At 54.3% G+C, this 18,950-nt stretch overlaps 1 protein-coding gene across 1 annotated transcript in view; it reads left to right on the top strand.

The window, feature by feature from the left end:
* PREX1 (phosphatidylinositol-3,4,5-trisphosphate dependent Rac exchange factor 1) overlaps positions 1-18,950 on the top strand; it is a 178,927-nt gene that overhangs the window by 141,095 nt on the left and 18,882 nt on the right. Inside the window, exons 15-26 of the mRNA XM_018057997.1 lie at positions 1,786-1,858; positions 6,521-6,663; positions 8,231-8,323; positions 9,300-9,448; positions 11,190-11,275; positions 12,296-12,432; positions 13,095-13,206; positions 14,930-15,117; positions 15,409-15,570; positions 16,254-16,464; positions 16,840-17,116; positions 17,707-17,913. Coding sequence (XP_017913486.1) covers positions 1,786-1,858; positions 6,521-6,663; positions 8,231-8,323; positions 9,300-9,448; positions 11,190-11,275; positions 12,296-12,432; positions 13,095-13,206; positions 14,930-15,117; positions 15,409-15,570; positions 16,254-16,464; positions 16,840-17,116; positions 17,707-17,913 — 1,838 coding nt within the window. The remainder of the gene's footprint in view (positions 1-1,785; positions 1,859-6,520; positions 6,664-8,230; positions 8,324-9,299; positions 9,449-11,189; positions 11,276-12,295; positions 12,433-13,094; positions 13,207-14,929; positions 15,118-15,408; positions 15,571-16,253; positions 16,465-16,839; positions 17,117-17,706; positions 17,914-18,950) is intronic.

Below are 18,950 nucleotides of genomic sequence, written 5' to 3'. Positions count from 1 at the left end.
TCAGCAGGGAACACAATAGAGCAAAGGCCCTTTCCCTGTGGAGCCGGCCTTCACCCGCACCCCGTCCTTGCTGGCCACGCTGTCTTCTGTGCTGCAGACTCCGTCCACCTCTGGACCTCTGTCCACCTCTGGACCTCCGTCCACCTCTGGACCTCTGTCCCTGTTGTTTCCTTTGCTTGTTCCTCCCTGCATGCATGCACAATTCACATATTTTGCCTGGATATACTGAGATTGTTTGGGTTGCAAGAAGCAGAAACAGAATCTGGCTAACTTAAGGAATATAAAAAAGAGATGGTGACTTACTGGGAAGGCCTTGGAGCGCCCACAGAGTCAGGAGAGAGCCGGGAGCCCGGCCTTAAAAGGAACTGGCACCAGGAAACTCCCAGCTCCTCAGGAGCAGGTGCGGTGGGGCACTGTCTCCAGGGCACGCTCTAAGGCAGGATTGGCTCCAGCTGCTCCCTGACCTTGGGTTTCTCTGCTCAGGGGTCATGTTCTGGGGCGGGAGGCATTGCACTGGGCTTGCCTGGACCCCGTGGCCTCAACCTGGCCAGGGGTTGGCGGTAGCAAGCCTGGAGGGACCTTCCGCTCACAGCAGCATTCTACGTGGGAGAGCTGGCCCTGAAGGCGGGCCCAGCAGGGGCCCAGCACACTGGCCACACTTGTTCGTTCTTCAGTTTCGGGTTGGTTGCCACTTCCTCCAGGAAGTCTGAGATGAGCCAGAACCCCGCTTTAGGAGTATTTTCAGCTGCGAGAACAGAAAACGCAACTAAACACTGGCCTAAGCAAATACCATGCCGCACATCGGTAGCACCACATATCAAGAACCTTCTGTCCTTCTCTGCGCCATGCTCAGCAGCCTGCCACCTTGATCACGACATGGCCCTGCAGTCCCTGCATCACTTCCTCATGTAATTGTATCCCAGGCAGGGAGGGGTGCTGTTGCTTTTCCCTTTTATCAGGGAGGAAGATCTTTTCCAGGATTGCCTGGTAGGCCTCCCCAGATGTCTCATTGGCTAGAGCCAGGTCAGTTAGGAGTTGAACTTGATTTCTTAATATCGGAGAGCCAACTACAGAGGCTGAAACCAATCAGGGGTTTATTTTCTTTAGTACAAGGAAAGGCTGGAGTTTGGTGAGACAGAGCTGCTGGGAGACAATCTCATGATATCTTTGAGGACCCCCCTCTCCCTTTCTTTTTGCTCTGCTCTGCTTAGTATGTTTCTATTTTCCAGATCACATTGTGATATAACATGGCTGCAGGAGCTCCAGCCATCACATCTGTGTTCCAGGCAGGCAGGAGGAAGAGATACAAAAGGCCAGGAATAAAGTGTTTTTCCAGAGCTCCCTATCAGTGATTTCTGCTTGTGTTTCATCGGCCACCACTGGCTATAGTGGAGACTGGGATCTGAGGTTATCTAGATAGATGCACTGCCATCTATAACAGTAAGGGTTTCAGTACCAGGGCTGGATGGGGCAGGGGAGGGTTGTCGCTGGGCAATCAACAGTGTCTGCCACATAAAATCTCCATTTCTCTTTTTGCAGTGTTTATCGCATGATACTCCATGCATTTGTCACATTTAAATAACATACAATTATATATTTTTCTGGTTTGGGAGTTGTAAATAACAATCACAGACGTGGTTGGCGGTACCACAGTAAATAAGACAGAGGCACATCCCTGCCCTCGTGGAGCCTCCCTTCCTGGGGTGGCAGGGGGCTCTTTGTCCACCTGGCTCAGCCCCTTGGGCCAGGTCCACCTAACACCTTCCCCTTCTTGTTCTGTTCCAGGGTGACTGCCAGACACGTGAGGAGGCGGTGGCGCTTGGAGTGGGCCTGTGTAACAATGGTTTCATGCATCACGGTAATCCAGCCCTCTGCTCAGCCTAGCCTCCCCAGGGGGTGGGGTGGGGTGGGGTCTGTCCTGAGACAGAATTGCTGGCAGGGACCCTGGTCCCTGGTGCATGTCTCAGCCAGGGGAAACAGGCCCAGAGACAGCAAGTGGTAGGCTGGCAGCTGCCCAGCAAGGCAGTGGGTGTGGGCCTATGGACTGCTGTGGCTTTGGGCCAGCTCATGCATTCCCCTCCTCCTCCACCCCCAGTTCTGCACCAATGGAGAGACCACTTCAGGTGTCCCGTGGGGACCGAGGTGGCTATCAAATCCATGGGTTTTCCAAGCCTTTAGTCCTGGATGGGAGATGGCCTCCCAGGGTGGGCAGCGGGGCTGGGCAAGGTGGGCCTGGTCCACTGGCCTCCTGGGAGGGGAGGAGAGGGGTCCGTGGGGACAGAGGACCAGGCTGTGAGTGTGATAGGGAGGAAGCCAGGCAGGGCCTCGCCCCTCAGACATGTCCCTCCTTCTCCCTCAGGGAGAAGCGTGTCGGAGGGGAGGTGGGTAGACGGTGTGAGATGGTCCTGGGGACAGAGAAATGGTTCCGTTGACACTGCTTTAAGATAACAGAGAGATTATATCCTGGGCCTGTCCTCCCCTAAGAACTCTGCATGTAGTGATTAGTTTAATCCTTGTGGCTGGTCCTTTGATGTTGGTATAACATCATTCTGGGCCCGTGTATAAACGAGGCCCAGAAGCCCAGGCAGTTAGGACACTTGCGTACGGAGGGGCTGGGATTTGGACCCAGGCAGGTTGGCGTTCCAGGCCACCCGTGAGCTCTGTGGCCAGGGGAGCCCTGAAGTTCCTTCTGGTCCCGGGGGGCCCCCAAGTTCCCACATTTTTAGGATGAGTGGACTTTTGGCCTCTCCCCCACCCCCACCGCCAACAAAGAGCCTTTCTCTGGTTTCCAGAACAACCTCAGGGCCTTGTCAACGCAGTGTTTCCCTCGTCCAGGGGCCCCTCCCTCCCTGCCCCATCCCCTGACTTACCAGCATTTCTGCTCAGCTCTGGTCTCTCCAGCGAGGCCCCCCGACCAGCTCGGAGAGATCCTCTCCTGCCTCCCCCTCTGGACCAGCTCAATTCCCTTTCTTCCCGGGACTGCCCTGTCCCCGTGAGGCTGAGTCCACACCTCCGCTGTATCTTTGTTCATCTGTAGTGTGTCTTTTGCCTGTGGGCACTGTGCTAGGCTCTAGGGACCAGACGTGAACAAGAAATACAAGTCCTGCCCTCGTGTGTGTGCGTGTGTTGAGAGAGTCACACAACTGTGAAATAAGCTGAAGCCGTGCTGGGGGAAGGAGTGGCCAGAAATCCTCCCAGCGTCTGCTCTGTGCAGCAGCTCAGAGGTTGGCGAACTCTGCCTGTAGAGGGCCAGACAGTAAATGTCTTAGTTCTTGCAGGCCGCACGGTCTCTGCCACAGCCCAGCTCTGCTCCTGTAGTCTGAGAGCAGCTACAGGGGATGCATAAACAAGTGGGTGTGACGTTTAGCCAATAAAACTTTATTTAGAAAAACAAACTGGGGGCCACAGCTTTCTACACTTGGTCCAGGAGCCGGATTTGCTGTCCCTTTGCCCTGTGAGGTCAAAGGCCATCAGGTTTGGCCCCTGCTGTGAAGCCAGCAGGCCTGGTTCTGGGCCCGACTCAGCTTGCTGACAGCAAAGCCCTCTCCTCTCAGCCTCAGTTTCCCCATCTTTCCCTCCCCGTCTGAGCTCAGCATTCTGACAGCTCTGGGGCACTGGGGCTCACTCCACAGCTGAGAGGGGCAGGTCGGGCCCAGGCAGGGCAGCCCGGGTCATTCCCGAAACCCACTCTGTTCCCTGCAGGGATCTTTCCGAGCCCCATCCCTCCCTCCCGTCAGCTGGACGGAACCTCTCATTTGTGGGTGAGAGTAATTAGGGGTCCACCCCAGGGCTATTTCGGGACCTTCTGCTGGGGGTGACCCCGGGCAACACTGACACCCTCGGGCACGCTCAGGGAGAGAAATTGCAGGGTGCCGCCCTCAGGCCCCTCTGCCTGCCACGAACTCCAGACCAGGCTAAAAGAGGAAAGAGCCGATCCTAGGGTGGCGGCTGCTGCAAAATGCAGGTTAGGGTGCCGGGTGGAGGGCGTGGTGGGGCCTGCCTGGCGCCTCCCGGGGTATCTGACCTGGGTTTGCAGGGCCCTGCGGTGTCCCCGGGGAGGGGCCGAGAGGCAGTGGTCCAACCCCCTCGCTGTAGGTGCAGACAAGGAAACTGAGGCTCATGGTTTAATCTTTGAGGCCGCTCGGGGACATTGGTTATCCCTACAGATGAGGAAACTGAGGCTCAGAGAGGCTAAACGGCCTTGAGGTTGTGGGCAGGGGGGAACTGACCAAGGCTTTCAGCGATGGTCTGTGCCTGCATCTCACGAAGCCCTGGCCAGTGGCCTTGACTGGAAGTTGGGAGTGGTTGGCCCTCACCTGGCCGAGCTCCTGGACTCTGGGGTTCCAGCTGTTTCCCCAGATATTTCAGCTGAGACACAAGACACAGCACAGTGCCTCCTCCTCCCTCTCCCGGAGACTTATAGCCTCGTGTTTACAGTGGAGGGGAAGCCAGCCGGCCTCCTGGGGCCTGGCTCCCAGCTCTGGGGAAAGCAGCAATTTGAGCGTCTGTTCTCTCCAAGGAGGTAATAGAGGTGGCCTGAGAGCCATGCTCACAAACAGCTAGCTGTCCCGGGAAGGGAAGAAGGCAGAAAGAAAGGCCTCTTGATGCTTTTCATGTCTTCAGAGGCTTTCGGGGAGGCCTGAAGCTAAGGCAGCTGCTTGTCCTTCTTTCCCGGGCCCACTGACCTCAGACGACTGCCTTGACCTCTCCCCCTTATGGAATTTGTCCCTGTACCCATCCGTCAGGCCAGGCTGGGCAGTATGATGAAGAGGAGGAGCCTGGGCTCTGTGACCTTGGGCAGTTTATTTAGCTCCTCTGGGCCTTAGTCTTCCTGTCTTTGAAAGGGGTACAGCAAGTCCTCCTTTGTCTGCAGAGTAAGTGATCTTAAGCCTATATTCCTGGTGTGCTCTGCACTAGAAGGTATTTAGTTAAATTGTAATCTACGGAGCCCATATCACATGCTGATTGTTACCAGTTTTTTTTTTTTTTTCCTGTTTTTGTTTTAATATTTTTCAGTCATACAGCATATGGGATCTTAGTTCCCTGACCAGGGATCAGACTCACATCCCCTTCAGTGGAAGCATAGAGTCTGAACCACTGGACCGCCAGGGAAGCCCCTGTTACTAGTTCTTTTTACTCACTTTCCTGCCTAGTCTTAGAGGTCTGAAGACTTCTTCTGTAAGGACCCGGATAGTACATGTCTCAGGTTTTGTGGAACGTACAGTCTTTTGCAGTTATTTAACTTTTTCCTTGTGACCCCAGAGCAGCCCCAGGCAATATATAAACAAATGGGTGTGACTGTGTTCCAATAAAACTTTATTTTTGAAAAGCGGGAGTGAGCCACATTTGGCCCACAGAGGCTAAGTGTACCATCCCCTGGTCTACAGGGTCTCACTGTGGTCTGTTTCTGATTATTAGTGAGGGTGAGTTCCTTTCCATGTACTTGGCACTCACCAGTCTCTTAGGTTTTCCCATTTGTTAATTACCTATTTATATCCTTTATCCATTTATCTATGAGTTTCCCAGCTTTCTCTGGTTGATTTGTTGGAGTTTCCTGTATATCCAAGATTTCTCCTTTGTTGATTTTAGACCAGACGGTTAATTTTGAATCTGTGGGCTGCCTATGGCCTTGCTATTGAATGGAAGTCCTTAATTTTATCATACTGCTCTTTTTTGAGGGGGTCTTGTATGTGAACTCCTTTTCTGTTTTAAGACAAAGATACTTGCCTGCATTTTGTTTGGTGAGTTTTAGTTTTCCTATTCTTATTTAGGTCTTTGATTGAATAGGAGTTTATTGTTATATATGGTGTGAGGTAGGGATCTGATTTTTTTTTTTTTCCCTGTAAGTGAATCAGTTTTCCCTGTACCATCTGTGGAATACTCCACATGGTTGTTCATCTTCCATCATATGCTGCTGCTGCTAAGTCACTTCAGTCATGTCCGACTCTGAGCGACCCCATAGACAGCAGCCCACCAGGTTCCCCCGTCCCTGGGATTCTCCAGGCAAGAACACTGGCGTGGGTTGCCATTTCCTTCTCCAATGCGTGAAAGTGAAGTCGCTCAGTTGTGTCCGACTCTTGGCGACCCCATGGACTGCAGCCTACCAGGCTCCTCCGTCCATGGGATTTTCCAGGCAAGAGTGCTGGAGTGGGGTGCCATTGCCTTCTCCCCATCATATGCTAAGTTCCCATAAAACAGTGTCCTCTTATGTGATAGCTGTTCTCTTCTGCTGGTTCTTTATTTCTGCTGTGGTTCCGCAGCTTTGTACCTTACATGGCTTTGTAACATGCCTTTATATAAGCAGGTGGGATGAGTTCAGAATTTTCATGAGAGTCAAAAAGCCAGGCTTTTATGTGAACTATCCTAATATGTTAGTTTTGGCACAGGACTTTACTTACTAGAACACCATGCTGGCCAACCCAAGCTTGTCCAGGGGCTGGTCCTGGCCCGTGGCTGCTAGTCAGCAGATACCACTGAAAGCTCCCCGTGTGAGCCTGACCCCGTGTCTGTGGGTTTGCAGTGCTGGAGAAGAGCGAGTTCAAGGATGAGTCCCAGTACTTCCGCTTCCACGCAGATGAGGAGATGGAGGGAACCAGCAGCAAGAACAAACAGCTTCGCAATGACTTCAAGCTGGTGGAGAACATCCTGGCCAAGCGCCTGCTGGTAGGAGCAGAACTGAGCTTGCTGCATCTTCCTTCTCAGACCTGCCTGCAGGCCTGGGAACTGGGTAACCTTCAGGTTGTGGCTGGAGAAGTTGGGCTCACCTTGGGGCGCCCAGAAGTAAGGGGGAGATTTTAGGCGGTGCCTGGCAACACTGCCCAGGCGCCAGGCTACTTTCCTGGCCAGACCACCCTCCTGACAGAGGAGACTGGGCTCGCTGGGCTCTCTTTCTTTTTCTTCCCCTCTCCTCTTTTCCACCCCACCCTCAGCCTAGCCTTCACAGGGAGGATGGCCTCCTGAAATGACCCCGCTCACACCAAAGCCTTGGGTCTTCTGGGCCGGCACCCTTGTTCAGTTGCTGCAGCTAGCCTTGCAGTTAAGGTAGAACGTTTACCAGCCTGGACAGGTGTTTTACCAGCCTAGCCCATCCTGTTTCTGTGCCTCCTGGTGAGCCGCAGCCTCCACCTTGAGGCCTGGCCCACAGCAGGCAACTGGGAGAGGGGCTCAGAGAGGCTGGGTCTCTTGGCATAAGCCAGAGTTGGGGCTGAAGCCTGCCTGACGTGCAGGCGGCTCTGTTCACGTCTTTCCTGTCGTACTTAAGCAGGGTGCTGATCCAGTTCCCATTTCTCCCACCACAGAGCCCTCAAGCGCTCCACACCACACTTGGGACAAAACCTCCCTGCCTCTTTTCCTCCCTCTCCTGTGCTCCTCGCTCCTCGCCCCACTTAGTGCAGCCGCTCAGATCTTCCGTCTTAGCCTCCAGGACTCTGGGGCCTGACTCAGGGCCCTGGCACCTGCTCTGCCCTCTGCTGGGAGCACTTTTCTCCACTCTCTATAAACTTCTGTTCCTCATTCCATTCGGGTCTCAGCGCAGATGTCCCCTCCCCTGGCCCTGCTTCTGTACTGCATTCTGTCCCTTTAAGTGCTTTATTTTAATTCAGAGTACATACACCCCTGGGCACCACAGTCTCTATTTCTTTGTTTGTTTGCAGTCTGTCTCTCCCACTAGACAGTCAGCTATACATGAGGCAGGAACTGTGTCTTGTTTGGTGCCGTTTCCAAAACAGTGAAGTACCTGGCCCATATAATAGACAGCAGCTCGGCAAAATATGTACTGAGAAAATAAATGCATTTCCCTATATCCCCACCACCACGGACGCCCCCAAACCTCCCAACCTTCTTGTCGTCCTGCGATGGGGAGGGACTGCTCCTCCCTAAACCCCCTTCCTGTCCCTAAGCTCTTGGTGGCAGGACACTTTGGGGTCTGATTTATTTCATTAAGGCAGTAAGCTGTTATTGAGCACCTGCAGTGTGACAGCAGATGGGGAGACAGTGGAGCATAATAAATAAGGAGGCTCTGTCCTCAGGTTGGGAGGAGGAAAGGGGAGGCAGGCCAAGAAAGCTAAGTGAATACATGGTGACCCCACTCCCAGCCCCACCCTAAGAAGGTCTGGGGCATGAGGAGCCGGCTGGGTCACGGTCCCCTCCAACCCGCCCCTGTGGGGCCAAGCTGGGGCAGGCTCCAGGCCCCCCTCCCTGTCTCACTACCTCTCCTGCCTCGAACCCCCAGATCCTGCCCCAGGAGGAAGACTACGGCTTCGACATCGAGGAGAAGAACAAGGCTGTGGTGGTGAAGTCGGTCCAGAGGGGCTCGCTGGCGGAGGTGAGGCGGCTCAGAGGGGCCACCCCGGCTCCCGGGCTGCGTGCCGACAGGAGAGTGGGGCACCCTCCTCCAGCTCAGAAAGCCCGGGAATGGCAGTGGTTCCTCCTGGCTCCTTGTCCTCCTGGGGAGACTGAGTCCAGGTCTCTGGGAGCTAGTGATGGAGCCCCTGGGATCCAGGTTGCCCTCCCAGCGTGGACCACCAGCTCCCCCTGCTGGCCATGCAGGGGCCAAACGCAAAAAAACAAAACAAAACAAAACAAAACCGCACGGGGCCTCAGCTGATTATAGAAAAGCCAGCTGCGGGAACAAGGCAGGTTTGTTTTGCTGCTCCGGGATGGATACGAAGTCTGGAGGAGGGAGGCCAAGGCTTCAGCCCCAGGGCCTCTCAGCTGTTGTCAGGGGTGTGCAGATGGCTGGGAGAGAGGCGCTGGCCACTTTTTCCAGGGGGCTCTGTTTGCTTCCTTATAGCGATCAGAAAGGCGTTTGGCTGCATGTAGTAGCCGCAGGCTGGGCTTGACAGTGGCTGGAGCCCCAGGGCTTCCGTTTTCTTGTGATGTAAGCAGTTTAGAAGGAGGTGGTTATAAGTCTTGGTTCAGGGTTGACATCTCTTCACCTTTGCTGGCCAAGGCCTCGTGGTCACAAGGTGGCCACCCCAGGTCAATGCCTCGTGTCCTTGCAGAGCCAGGCAGGAAGCAGGGGTGGGCTGGAAGCTTCTTCTCAGGGAAGATGTCTTTGCCGTTAGCGGCCCCCACAGGCCTCCCTTCACAGCTCGTTGGCTGGCATGGGTCTCACCAGCCTGCCTCACTGTTTACCACAGAGGGCAGCGAGGATGCCCCGGGGGGAGTCTCACTCGGGTCCTGCTTGGTCCCTGGGGCTGGTGACTCTGCGCCCCTGAATCGAGTGGCTCCTTAGTGAGGAGGAGAGGGGGTCAGTGACCTGGTGTGCTCGTCTCCCTCGCCACCCCGCCCCCGCCCAGATGGCCGGCCTGCAGGTGGGGAGGAAGGTCTACTCCATCAACGAGGATCTGGTGTTCCTGCGGCCCCTGGCTGAGGTGGAGTCCATCCTCAACCAGTCTTTCTGCTCCCGCCGCCCGCTGCGCCTCCTGGTAGCCGCCAAGGCCAAAGAGTGAGTGTTGCCAGGGGCGGGGTGTCTGGGGGCCTTCCTCTCGGGATGAGTTGCCCGGATCCCAGGGGCGGTGGTGATGGGGGTGGGTGCCCGGCTGACCCAGGTCCCCGTGGCTGGCAGGTCCTCCCACAGGCACGTGCCAAGGTGCTGCTGGCTCTGTTCAGCTGACAGTGCTTACTGGGTGTCTGCCGTGTGCTCGCTGGTGTTTTGGGCTCGGGGGACGCAGTCCCGTCTGCATAGATCTGTTTCCTCGCAGATCTCAGTCTGTTTGGAGGCTAGAGCAGGAGACGAACAAAGTCAAAGCAGAAAAGGGAGGGACGTACCAGGAGGTAGTTGAGTGTGGACCAATGTATCGGGTTGGCCATAAACCATTTGGGTTTTTGCATTACATCTTATAGAAGAATCCAGACGAACATTTACCCAACCCATTATAAAGCTGGGACAGGTGATGGGCTGTGTGGAGGAGATGTGTGTCAGGGAGATGCCCCTGAGAACGGAGGTGAAGACCTGAAGGGGGGTGAGGGAGGGGGTCAGGGGGACATCTGGAGGAGGGGGATTGCTGGCAAGTGCAGAGGCCCCTCCAGGGGCACTGGGGCTAGTATGTTTGAGCAACAGTGAGGAAGCTGATAGGGCTGGAACAGGGTGGGCACTGAGGTCGGTCAGACAGTAGAGGCCAGGACCTGTGGGACCTGTGCCCACAGTAAGGAGCATGGAGCTACTGGAAGGTTCTGAGCGGAGGGGCGGCGTGATCTGACCCAGGTCCTGGGCAGTGCGGCATCTCTCTGGCTGCAGGTGGAGGCTAGATTGTCAGGGCGGGGGCGGAAGCAGGAAGCGTGGAGAGGAGGCTGCCAGCCGGCCCCTCCCAGCCGCGGTGAGAAGTGGTCGCGTACCAGATAGAGGCACCGGGAGGAGCGTTTTCTATTTTAAATCCTGCGCGTTTGCTTTTCGCTTCTCCCTTCTATTTAAGGCAGATGCTCCTGGTTTTCTGTTGATGGGAGTGATCGAAAGTTTTAAATAGCATTCTTTCAGTTCAGAGGCTTGTCAGTTTCGGGGACATGATTGATGGTTTGGCTGGTATGTAGAAGTGGGAGAAATCACCATGGTGGAACATGCCTGCTTCAAGTTCCAGAAATACCTGAGGTTTTAGAACAGGCTCCCAAGACGGCTTTTTATGGCAGGTAGGGACGATCCAAGGCCTAATGTGGGGGACGTGCCTTAGACAGGGAAGCCGATGGCTACGTTGAAGCTCCTGGATTAATAGTGATCTTGAGCAGGGGCTGCCCATTCTGCCCTGGTGATTCACCCACAGAGTGGCTGGGTCTTCTGGGCTTTCAAATCATGATCTCTGGGGGACACGTGGACATTTTTCTGGAGTCAGCACCCAGATGTGCTGGGGGTCACTTGTCACCCTCCAAGTAAGTGATTATTAAATAAAATATGCACTCACCAAGGTCTGGTGGCCACAAGGCCTCTTTTCACCCAGAGGATGATAGTGAAGGGTTAGGAGGGTGCACAGACGGACTTTCCAAAGGTGGGCTGGCTGGTTCTGAGGAATCAAAGGCCCTGCTCTGTGCGCTCTGGTTGAGCGAGGTTTCTCTATGCATTTGGAAAGTCTGGTGCTGCTGCTGTCTGGGGCTGGATTTCCCAAAAGCCCGGGAGTCAGGGGCTCCCGTGGTGGCCCCCTGGGCTCTCTTTCGGGAGTGACACTGCTGTACCTTATGGCAGCTTCTGTTCGGTGCAGGATTGTCAAAGTCCCCGACCGTCCAGAGGCGCTGTGCTTCCAGATCCGTGGAGCAGCCCCGCCATATGTCTACGCGGTGGGGAGAGGTGAGTGGGAGCCCAGGGACATGGAGTGGGGCTTTGGGAGGCCAGTCTGTTGTGTGTGTGGGAGTTCGAGGCACCTGCCCAGTTAGCTCCAGGCCTGTGCCTCTTAGTGCACAGTTAGCACTTACCTTCTTTGCTGGGAGCCAAGGCTTGTAAATATGCTCGCTTATGGGGGTTGGGCAGCTACACATGTGCAGCTGAAAGGAAGCACTAGGGAGTGGTGAGGACTGTGGCAAAGTGAGAAAAATGCACATTCACTTGAAACAGGGCAGCGTTTCTTCAGCTCCAGCTCCTTATTGCCAGGCAGGAATGTGGCAGTTTGAGACTCATGGGACAGCTGAGAGAACATGCCCTTGGAGCCTGGTAGACCTGGGTTTGAAACCTGGCTTCTTTTAGACACATGACTTGAGAGAGCCACTTTGCCTCTCTGAGCCTGTGTTTCTCTATCTGCAAAACGGGGCTGATCCTGGCTTCAGTATCATGGGGTTGTTGTGGGACTTAAAGGAGAAGAGGGCTTCCCTGGTGGCTCAGCGGTAAAGAATCCACCTGCAGTGCCAGAGACGCAGGTTCGTTCACTGAGTCAGGAAGATCCCCTGGAGGAGGGCATGGCTGCCCACTCCAGTATTCTTGCCTGGGGAATCCCATGGACAGAGGAGCCTGGCAGGCTATTGTCCATGGGGTTGCAAAGAGCTGGACACGACTGAAGTGAGTAGCAAGCACACACGCGAAGGAGACGAAGCTCTGGAGTGACATGTGCCTGGGTTCAAGGCCAGCCTCCCTTGCCACGTGACCTTGGGCTCACTGCGACTTCTCTGAGCCTCAGTCTCTTCTTCTGCCAAATGGGAATGACAGTGCCTGTCCTGCCCACTGGTGCAGGGTGGAGAGTGGCTGCGAGGTGGGAGGATGGAGGTGCCCTTTGGTGTGGGGTGAGGGACAGGTGCATCTGGTTACTCGCCCTTGCCTGATACCGCCCTGGCCTCTCATCGCCTGGCATCCAGCCTCAAGCGTTCCTGTCCCCCTTAGGCTCCGAGGCTGCGGCTGCAGGGCTCTGTGCTGGCCAGTGCATCCTGAAGGTCAATGGCAACAATGTGATGAATGACGGAGCCTCAGAGGTCCTGGAGCACTTCCAGGCATTCCGGAGCCGCCAAGAAGAGGCCCTGGTGAGCCGCCTGGCAGCCAAGGGGATCAGGGAAGCCCTGCTCACTGGGGTGGAGGCTGAGAGCACCTTCCCTTCTCTGGGGAGAAGCCTGTAGGCACCACAGGGTTTTGGGTGGGGTGGGCCTGCGGACCTGAGGGCTGAGCTGGGCCTGGACTCCAGGACCCCTCTGCTTCCTGAACCTCACGGCCTCAGTTTCTACAGTTGTGAAATGCGTGTGATAAGACCCTCTTTTCTTACCACACAGGCACGTTGGGCAACTAGTCACACTGATGATAAGAAATTGATGTTGTACTTGGTTGGGGACCCAGGGTTCTGTGGACAGTGGTTCACTGGTTTATTTAATAAGCGTTTCCTGTGCACCTGCTGTCTGCCTGGCGTGTTTCTAGACCCTGGGGCCACAGGAGAGACAAGCTTTCTGCTCCCATGAAGCTGACTTACGTTTTCAGTGCTCCCCCTCCCCTGGCTTCTGTGAGGAGCGTAGACTGTGGACGCTGAGGGCTGAGTGTGGCTGGAGATCCCTCAGGAAGTTTCCAGAGTGAAGTCTGGGAGGGCTCTCTGAAGGTGGTGTCGCCAACAGGCTGAAGCCCTGAGCTTTGGAGTCGGGACAGCATGCACCTGGGCTCTGGGTGTCGTGGCGCCCCTCTTACTCGGCTCCCCACACAGGGCCTGTACCAGTGGATCTACCGCACCCACGAGGATGCGCAGGAGGCCCGGGAGGCCGCCGGCGAGGACTCCGGTGGCGAGGGGGCCCGAGAGGAAGACCAGCTCGACTCAGGTAACGGGACAGGCAGGCCGTGAGCCAGAGACGCCCGTGCGGACTGGGTCCTCTGTGTCCACACTCCTCCCAGTCCCATCCAGCCCTCCTCGATGCTGTCATTTCTGTATCAGTCTCCAATCGCTGCCGTAACAAAGTACTAGGAACCTGGTGGTTTAAAACCACATGCATTTACTACGTTACTGTTCTGGAGGTCACAGGTCTGAACGGTGTCTCCCTGGGCTCTAATCAAGGTGCCAGCAGGCCTGCGTTTCCTTCTGTGGCTCTTCACTTGGTTGATTCAGGGAAACAGCTCCCCAGCCAGCCCTGTAAACCTTGCTTCTTTGTTGACCCCAAAGTCACCAGCAAGGAGCCCCGAGCTGTCAGACACCACGGCATTGAAAGCCCCTGATCTTCCCACGCCTCCTCTTGCCCCTAGCCCAGCAGAGCACAGAAGCGACTGGAGAGGAGGCGCTATCAGTCAAACTCCAAGCATTTAGTCGGCACCTACTATGTGTCAGCCTCAGTTCTAGGTTCGGAGGATACAGTAAGGAATAAAACAAAAAATTCCCTGCCCTTGAGGAGCTGTTCCCTTGCTGCTAAAACACCCATAGCCTGAAAGAGGGGTCCTAAAGGAGGACAGGCTGATGGGAAGAGGGAGAGACTGGAGGCCCGCTCTGAGCTCAGTTTATGCCCCTCTGACAGCAAAGGGCTGTGGGCCTCCTTCCCCCAGCACATGGGTGACCCCACTGATGACGAGGGTAAAGCACACTGGGAAGAGCTGCTGGTTTTGAAACTTCCATTCAATAAGTAGAAGCACCTACTATGTGCCCAGGTCATGTTCAAGGAGCTGGGGAAACAGGAGTGAACAAGGCAGACGGGGTCTCTGCCCTTGGGGCACTGACATGAGGGGAACAAGATAACGAACAAAAAAACAAAAAAAGTTGATAACTGGTGACGTAGCCTGGAGGGTGAGGGGGAAAGTACTCTCAGTGTGTGCACTGAGAGTACTCTTTGGAGCAGGTGGGAAGGAAACCGCTTCAGGCCATAAAGTGCCTCCTTCCTAGATACATCACTACCTAGCTGTGTGACCTTTAAGGAGTCACAGTCTCTCTGGGACCCTGTTAATCTCGACTGAAACTGGGCTCCATAAAAACACTGGCTCAGCAAACTAAAAAGGCTGAGTAGGGTTAATGAGCTTCAGGTCTGGCTCGATCCAGCATTTCATATACTGAGGAGGCCTTCATTTTCTCCAGTTCTCAGCTCTGCTCCCTCTGAGTTTGTTTCCCTGTTACATGCTGTTTTCTCCACCTAGTGGCTCTGGTAACTTGAAATCCAGTTGAAAAAGAGGATGTCTCCTTCTCTTTGTAGATCCAGACAGAGCTCCCTCTCATGGGTTCAGCTTGGGTCACATGCTTGCTCCTGAACCAGTCACTGTAAATAGAGGAAATCAAACATGCTGAACGGCCAGGCCTTTGCCTTTGGGGGAGGGTATGGATGGCAAACGAGTCTCCTTTTCGGAGCCCCAGAGACTGTGAATGAGACTCAAGGCTTGACTCCTGAAAGGAGAACCTTTTAGAATGAGGAGTGAGTGACAGTGGGCTGGCAAAAGTGAAAAGAGCCGCAGCACAGGTTTCAGTTTCCCGCCTGGCTAATGTAGGTGGCCTGCGGTGCTGGGCCCGGGGGCTGGCTTGGCGTGGGGTGGTGCCCCCTCCGCAGGGTCACCTGTCCCTCTGGCTTCCAGCCTTCCCCCTGATGTCCCTGGGCCCCCAGCCGAGCCAGCACGAGGACAGCCCTCTGGTCAGCCTGACAGTGGACAACGTGCACCTGGAGCATGGCGTTGTGTACGAGTACGTGAGCACGGCGGGCATCAAGTGCCACGTGCTGGAGAAGATCGTGGAGCCCCGCGGCTGCTTCAGCCTCACTGCCAAGGTCTTGCTGGCTATGGCCCTGCCCTGGGGGGGTGGAGCAGCCTGACTCCCATGTCCTCCGAGTTAGCCTGGGGAACCTTGGTCCTAATTCCTGCCCCTCCACTTGGTAGCTGTGGGGCTTAGGAGACTGACTTCTTATCTCTGAGCCTCAGTTTACTCATCTGTTAAGTGGGCCAATAATAGACCTGACCCATAGATGTATTACAAGGTGTATAGTAATCGCTCAAGATAAACCCCTTAAGACTCTCCCAGGTGCCCAGTGAGTACTCAGTAGCAGTTGATATTTCTGCAGATCCTTGAGGCCTTTGCTGCCGATGACAGTGTCTTCGTGCAGAACTGTGGGCGGCTCATGGCCCTAAGCAGCAACATGAGGACCATGTCCCACTTCGAGTTCCGCAACATCTGTGACACCAAGCTGGAGAGCATCGGCCAGAGGATCGCCCGCTACCAGGAGGTGCCTACACCCTACAGGGTCTCAACTCAGGGTGTTTCAGTTGTAAATGTCAAATGCCAACCCAACTTAGCTTAAACAAACAGGATAATTAACTGGTTTATATTACCGAAATGTCCATAGGTAAGCTTCAGGCATGGTCGTATCCAGCACTCAAACAGATACCACACTGTTACAAGAACAGGACCTCTCTCCTGTTGACTTTGTTTTCCTTATTGGTTTTGCTCTCAGGCAGGCCCTTTTCATGTGATGATAAAATGGCCCTCAGTAGCTTTAGCCTTAACAACCGGAGTAGAAATAGAATACGATGAGAGCGCTCGTTGGCTTGGCCTGGGTCCCCTGCCTGGGCCTGTGCAAGTTCTGCAGGAATGGGGAGGCAGCCTTACTTGAACCTCACAGATGCTGGGTCAGGGAGAGATGTTCTTCCAGGACACCTCAGGTGCAGCTGAAATGGAGACATCTAGGTGGGTAGGTACTTGGAGGCCTCACATTCCTCCAGGACTTCCCTGAAATCTGGGTCCAGTGAAAGGCAGTGCAGGGGAATTTACTTTTTCATTTGGACTTATTGGCATTTTTTTCAATTTTGGAATGTCTGGCCTAAGGTAGGATAAAGTGGGTATTGGAGGTGTGCCAGAATTCCCAGACCCTTAAGTAATAACCCCATGCCTCCCCCCGACCTTTCTCAGTTTGCAGCTCAGCTAAAAAGCAGGATCAGCCCACCCTTCAAACAAGCACTCCTGGAACCCCATCCACTATGTGGCCTGGACTTTTGCCCCACCAACTGCCACGTCAACATCATGGAAGTATCCTACCCCAAGACCACTCCCTCAGTTGGGAGGTCCTTCAGCATCCGTTTTGGTCGCAAACCCTCCCTCATCGGCCTTGACCCAGAGCAAGGTAATTGCATGTATCCATCAAAAATGCGTTCAGGTCTCATAGTACAATACTCTGAAGGCCAACAGGCTAGAGCTGGAATGGTGGCTCTATGGTCATCACGGATCCAGATTCCTCCTATCTTTCTATGCCGCCATCTCTAAATGTTGCTTTTATCCTGAAAGATGCCTCATGGTATAAAATGACTGCTGGAGTACCAGCCATCATGTCTACATTCCAGGCAGGAAAATGATCATAGTAGTTAAGAGTGTATTGGCACCAAATTGAAACTTTCTTATTAAAGCAGTTTAATGTATTAAAAGAATATTTTAAAGGGAAGCTTTTTTCATTTACTGAGATCCTTAAAATGGGTTTGTGAACTTTTCCTCCCTACTGTAGGTCACCTGAACCCCATGTCCTATACCCAACACTGCATCACCACCATGGCTGCCCCATCCTGGAAGTGCCTGCCTGCTGCGGATGGGGACCCACAACGTCAGGGTCCCAACGACAGCAGCTTTGGGCCAGCCAGTGGAGCCCTTGGCCAGGAGGACCGAGGCCTGAGTTTCCTGCTCAAGCAGGAGGACCGTGAGATCCAGGATGCCTACCTGCAGCTCTTTACCAAACTGGATGTGGCTCTGAAGGAGATGAAGCAATATGTCACTCAGATCAACAGGTGAGCCCTGTGTCAGGGTCAGGATTTCCCAACATCTGCGCCATCAACATTTTGAGTAGGATTATTCTTTGGAGTGGGGGGGTGTCCTGTCCATTAGTGGTTATTAGCGGTATCCCTGGTCTCTACCCACCAGATGCCAGTAGTACTCCCTTCTCTAGTTGAGACAGCCTAAGATGTCTTCAGATGTTGTCAGAGGCCTTCTAGGTGCAGAATCACCCTGATTGAGAACCGCTGCTCTAATGAAAGGATGGATGTAGGCAGCATCGTCAGTAGAGGCTGAAACTATCGGTGAAAGGTTTGGGGGGGAACTTTATTATTTCAGCACTGCAGAGAGAGAAAGACGACTGGACGTGATGGCCCTTTTGGTGCCTTGCAGCAGGACGCACAGCACCACCTAACAAAGCGTTCTCACCAACGCAAGTCGCTCAGTTCTCTGATCGAAGTTCTAGGCTGGCTAGATGATGCGGGGCATAAGGGAGGCTGAAATGGTTCCTCAGGGATGAAGTTGGCTAAATCCAGAAGGCGGGCGGTTCTAGGTGACAAATGACCGGGGGGCCTGTGTCTTTGCTCACAAGTCTTTGCTCCCACAGGCTACTGTCCACCATCACAGAGCCCACCTCCAGTGGGTCCTGCGACCCCACCTTGGCCGAGGAGGCCTCCTCCCCACCGCTGGTCAGCGAAGAGAGCGAGATGGACAGGACCGACCACGGGGGCAGCAAGAAGGTGTGCTTCAAAGTGTGCGAGGAGGACCAGGAGGACTCGGGTCACGACACCATGAGCTACCGGGACTCCTACAGGTGGGGCAGGCCTGGCTTGGGAGGGTCTTGTGGGGTTTGGTGTGAAGGCATAGTTGAGGCCCTGGCTGTGGAAAGGTCAGAATCAGAGGATGTTTCTCAGGAAGCTGTGGGACAGGGTGCTATTGCCTACCCGTGTGGTTTGTGGTTCTGGGGAGTTATCTGAGTCCCACAGCACACCCTGGATCCACTCTTCAGCCTCCCTCCTCCCAGACTAATGTTTCAGGGCCTGCCCCCTTGGGGACACCGCTGATCCTTTCCACCTCGATTTCTGTCCCCATACGTTGATGGAATGTAGTCCAGGAAAAAAGTCCTGATCTGTGTGTTTTAAAATCAACGTCAGGCCTCAGGTTTTTGCAACACTGTTTTTCCTTGATCCAGGGAGTAAGACTATTTTTTTTCCCTCCTAACTCTCGAGGATCTGAATTGTTTTCTCCTGGTTAATTATTAACAAGATGGGTGAAGTCTTAATTAGTGGGTTGAACAGACTGAAAACTCAATTTCCTATAATAAACCGTGGAGTGAATGGAATTCCGTTCCACAACCCAGTGCTGTGGCCCCCCGTGAAAAGGCTCTCTAACATCTGACGGTTGTGGTTAAACTAGAACCTTGGAGGGACACTTCACATGGTTTGGGGCAAAAAGAGAACTGATAGAATTTGGCAAGGCCTTGGGCCCCGTCCTACCGGCGTTTATAGCCTTTCAGTCTTCAAGGGGCCTGGTGTTTCTTGGTGTCCTGTGTAATGAGATGGTCTGGCTGACTGGGTCCCATGTGTTCTTGGAACCTTGTGTCCACAGACCAAGATCTTATCTCTGCGTTTCCATTCTGACATTTTTGGATCCTCCAATTTTTCCTTCTAATTGTCAGAAAAGTGAAGGAAAGAATTTCAGGGTTGTGGTTTTTGATTCCCCATACCTTCTGAGTTCCTGGGACACAAGCTAAGCACACACAGCCTATGCTCCTAGGAGGTTTCCGGCCAGGCCGTGTGGTCGAGTGTAGGGGTGCAGATGTGTCTCGGGACAAGACTGTCCCACGAGGGC

This window comes from Capra hircus, chromosome 13 (genome assembly GCF_001704415.2).
Source record: "Capra hircus breed San Clemente chromosome 13, ASM170441v1, whole genome shotgun sequence".
NCBI lineage: Eukaryota > Metazoa > Chordata > Mammalia > Artiodactyla > Bovidae > Capra > Capra hircus.
The sequence above is the reverse complement of the archived record's forward strand: the minus strand, read 5'-3'. Positions and strand labels throughout refer to the sequence as shown.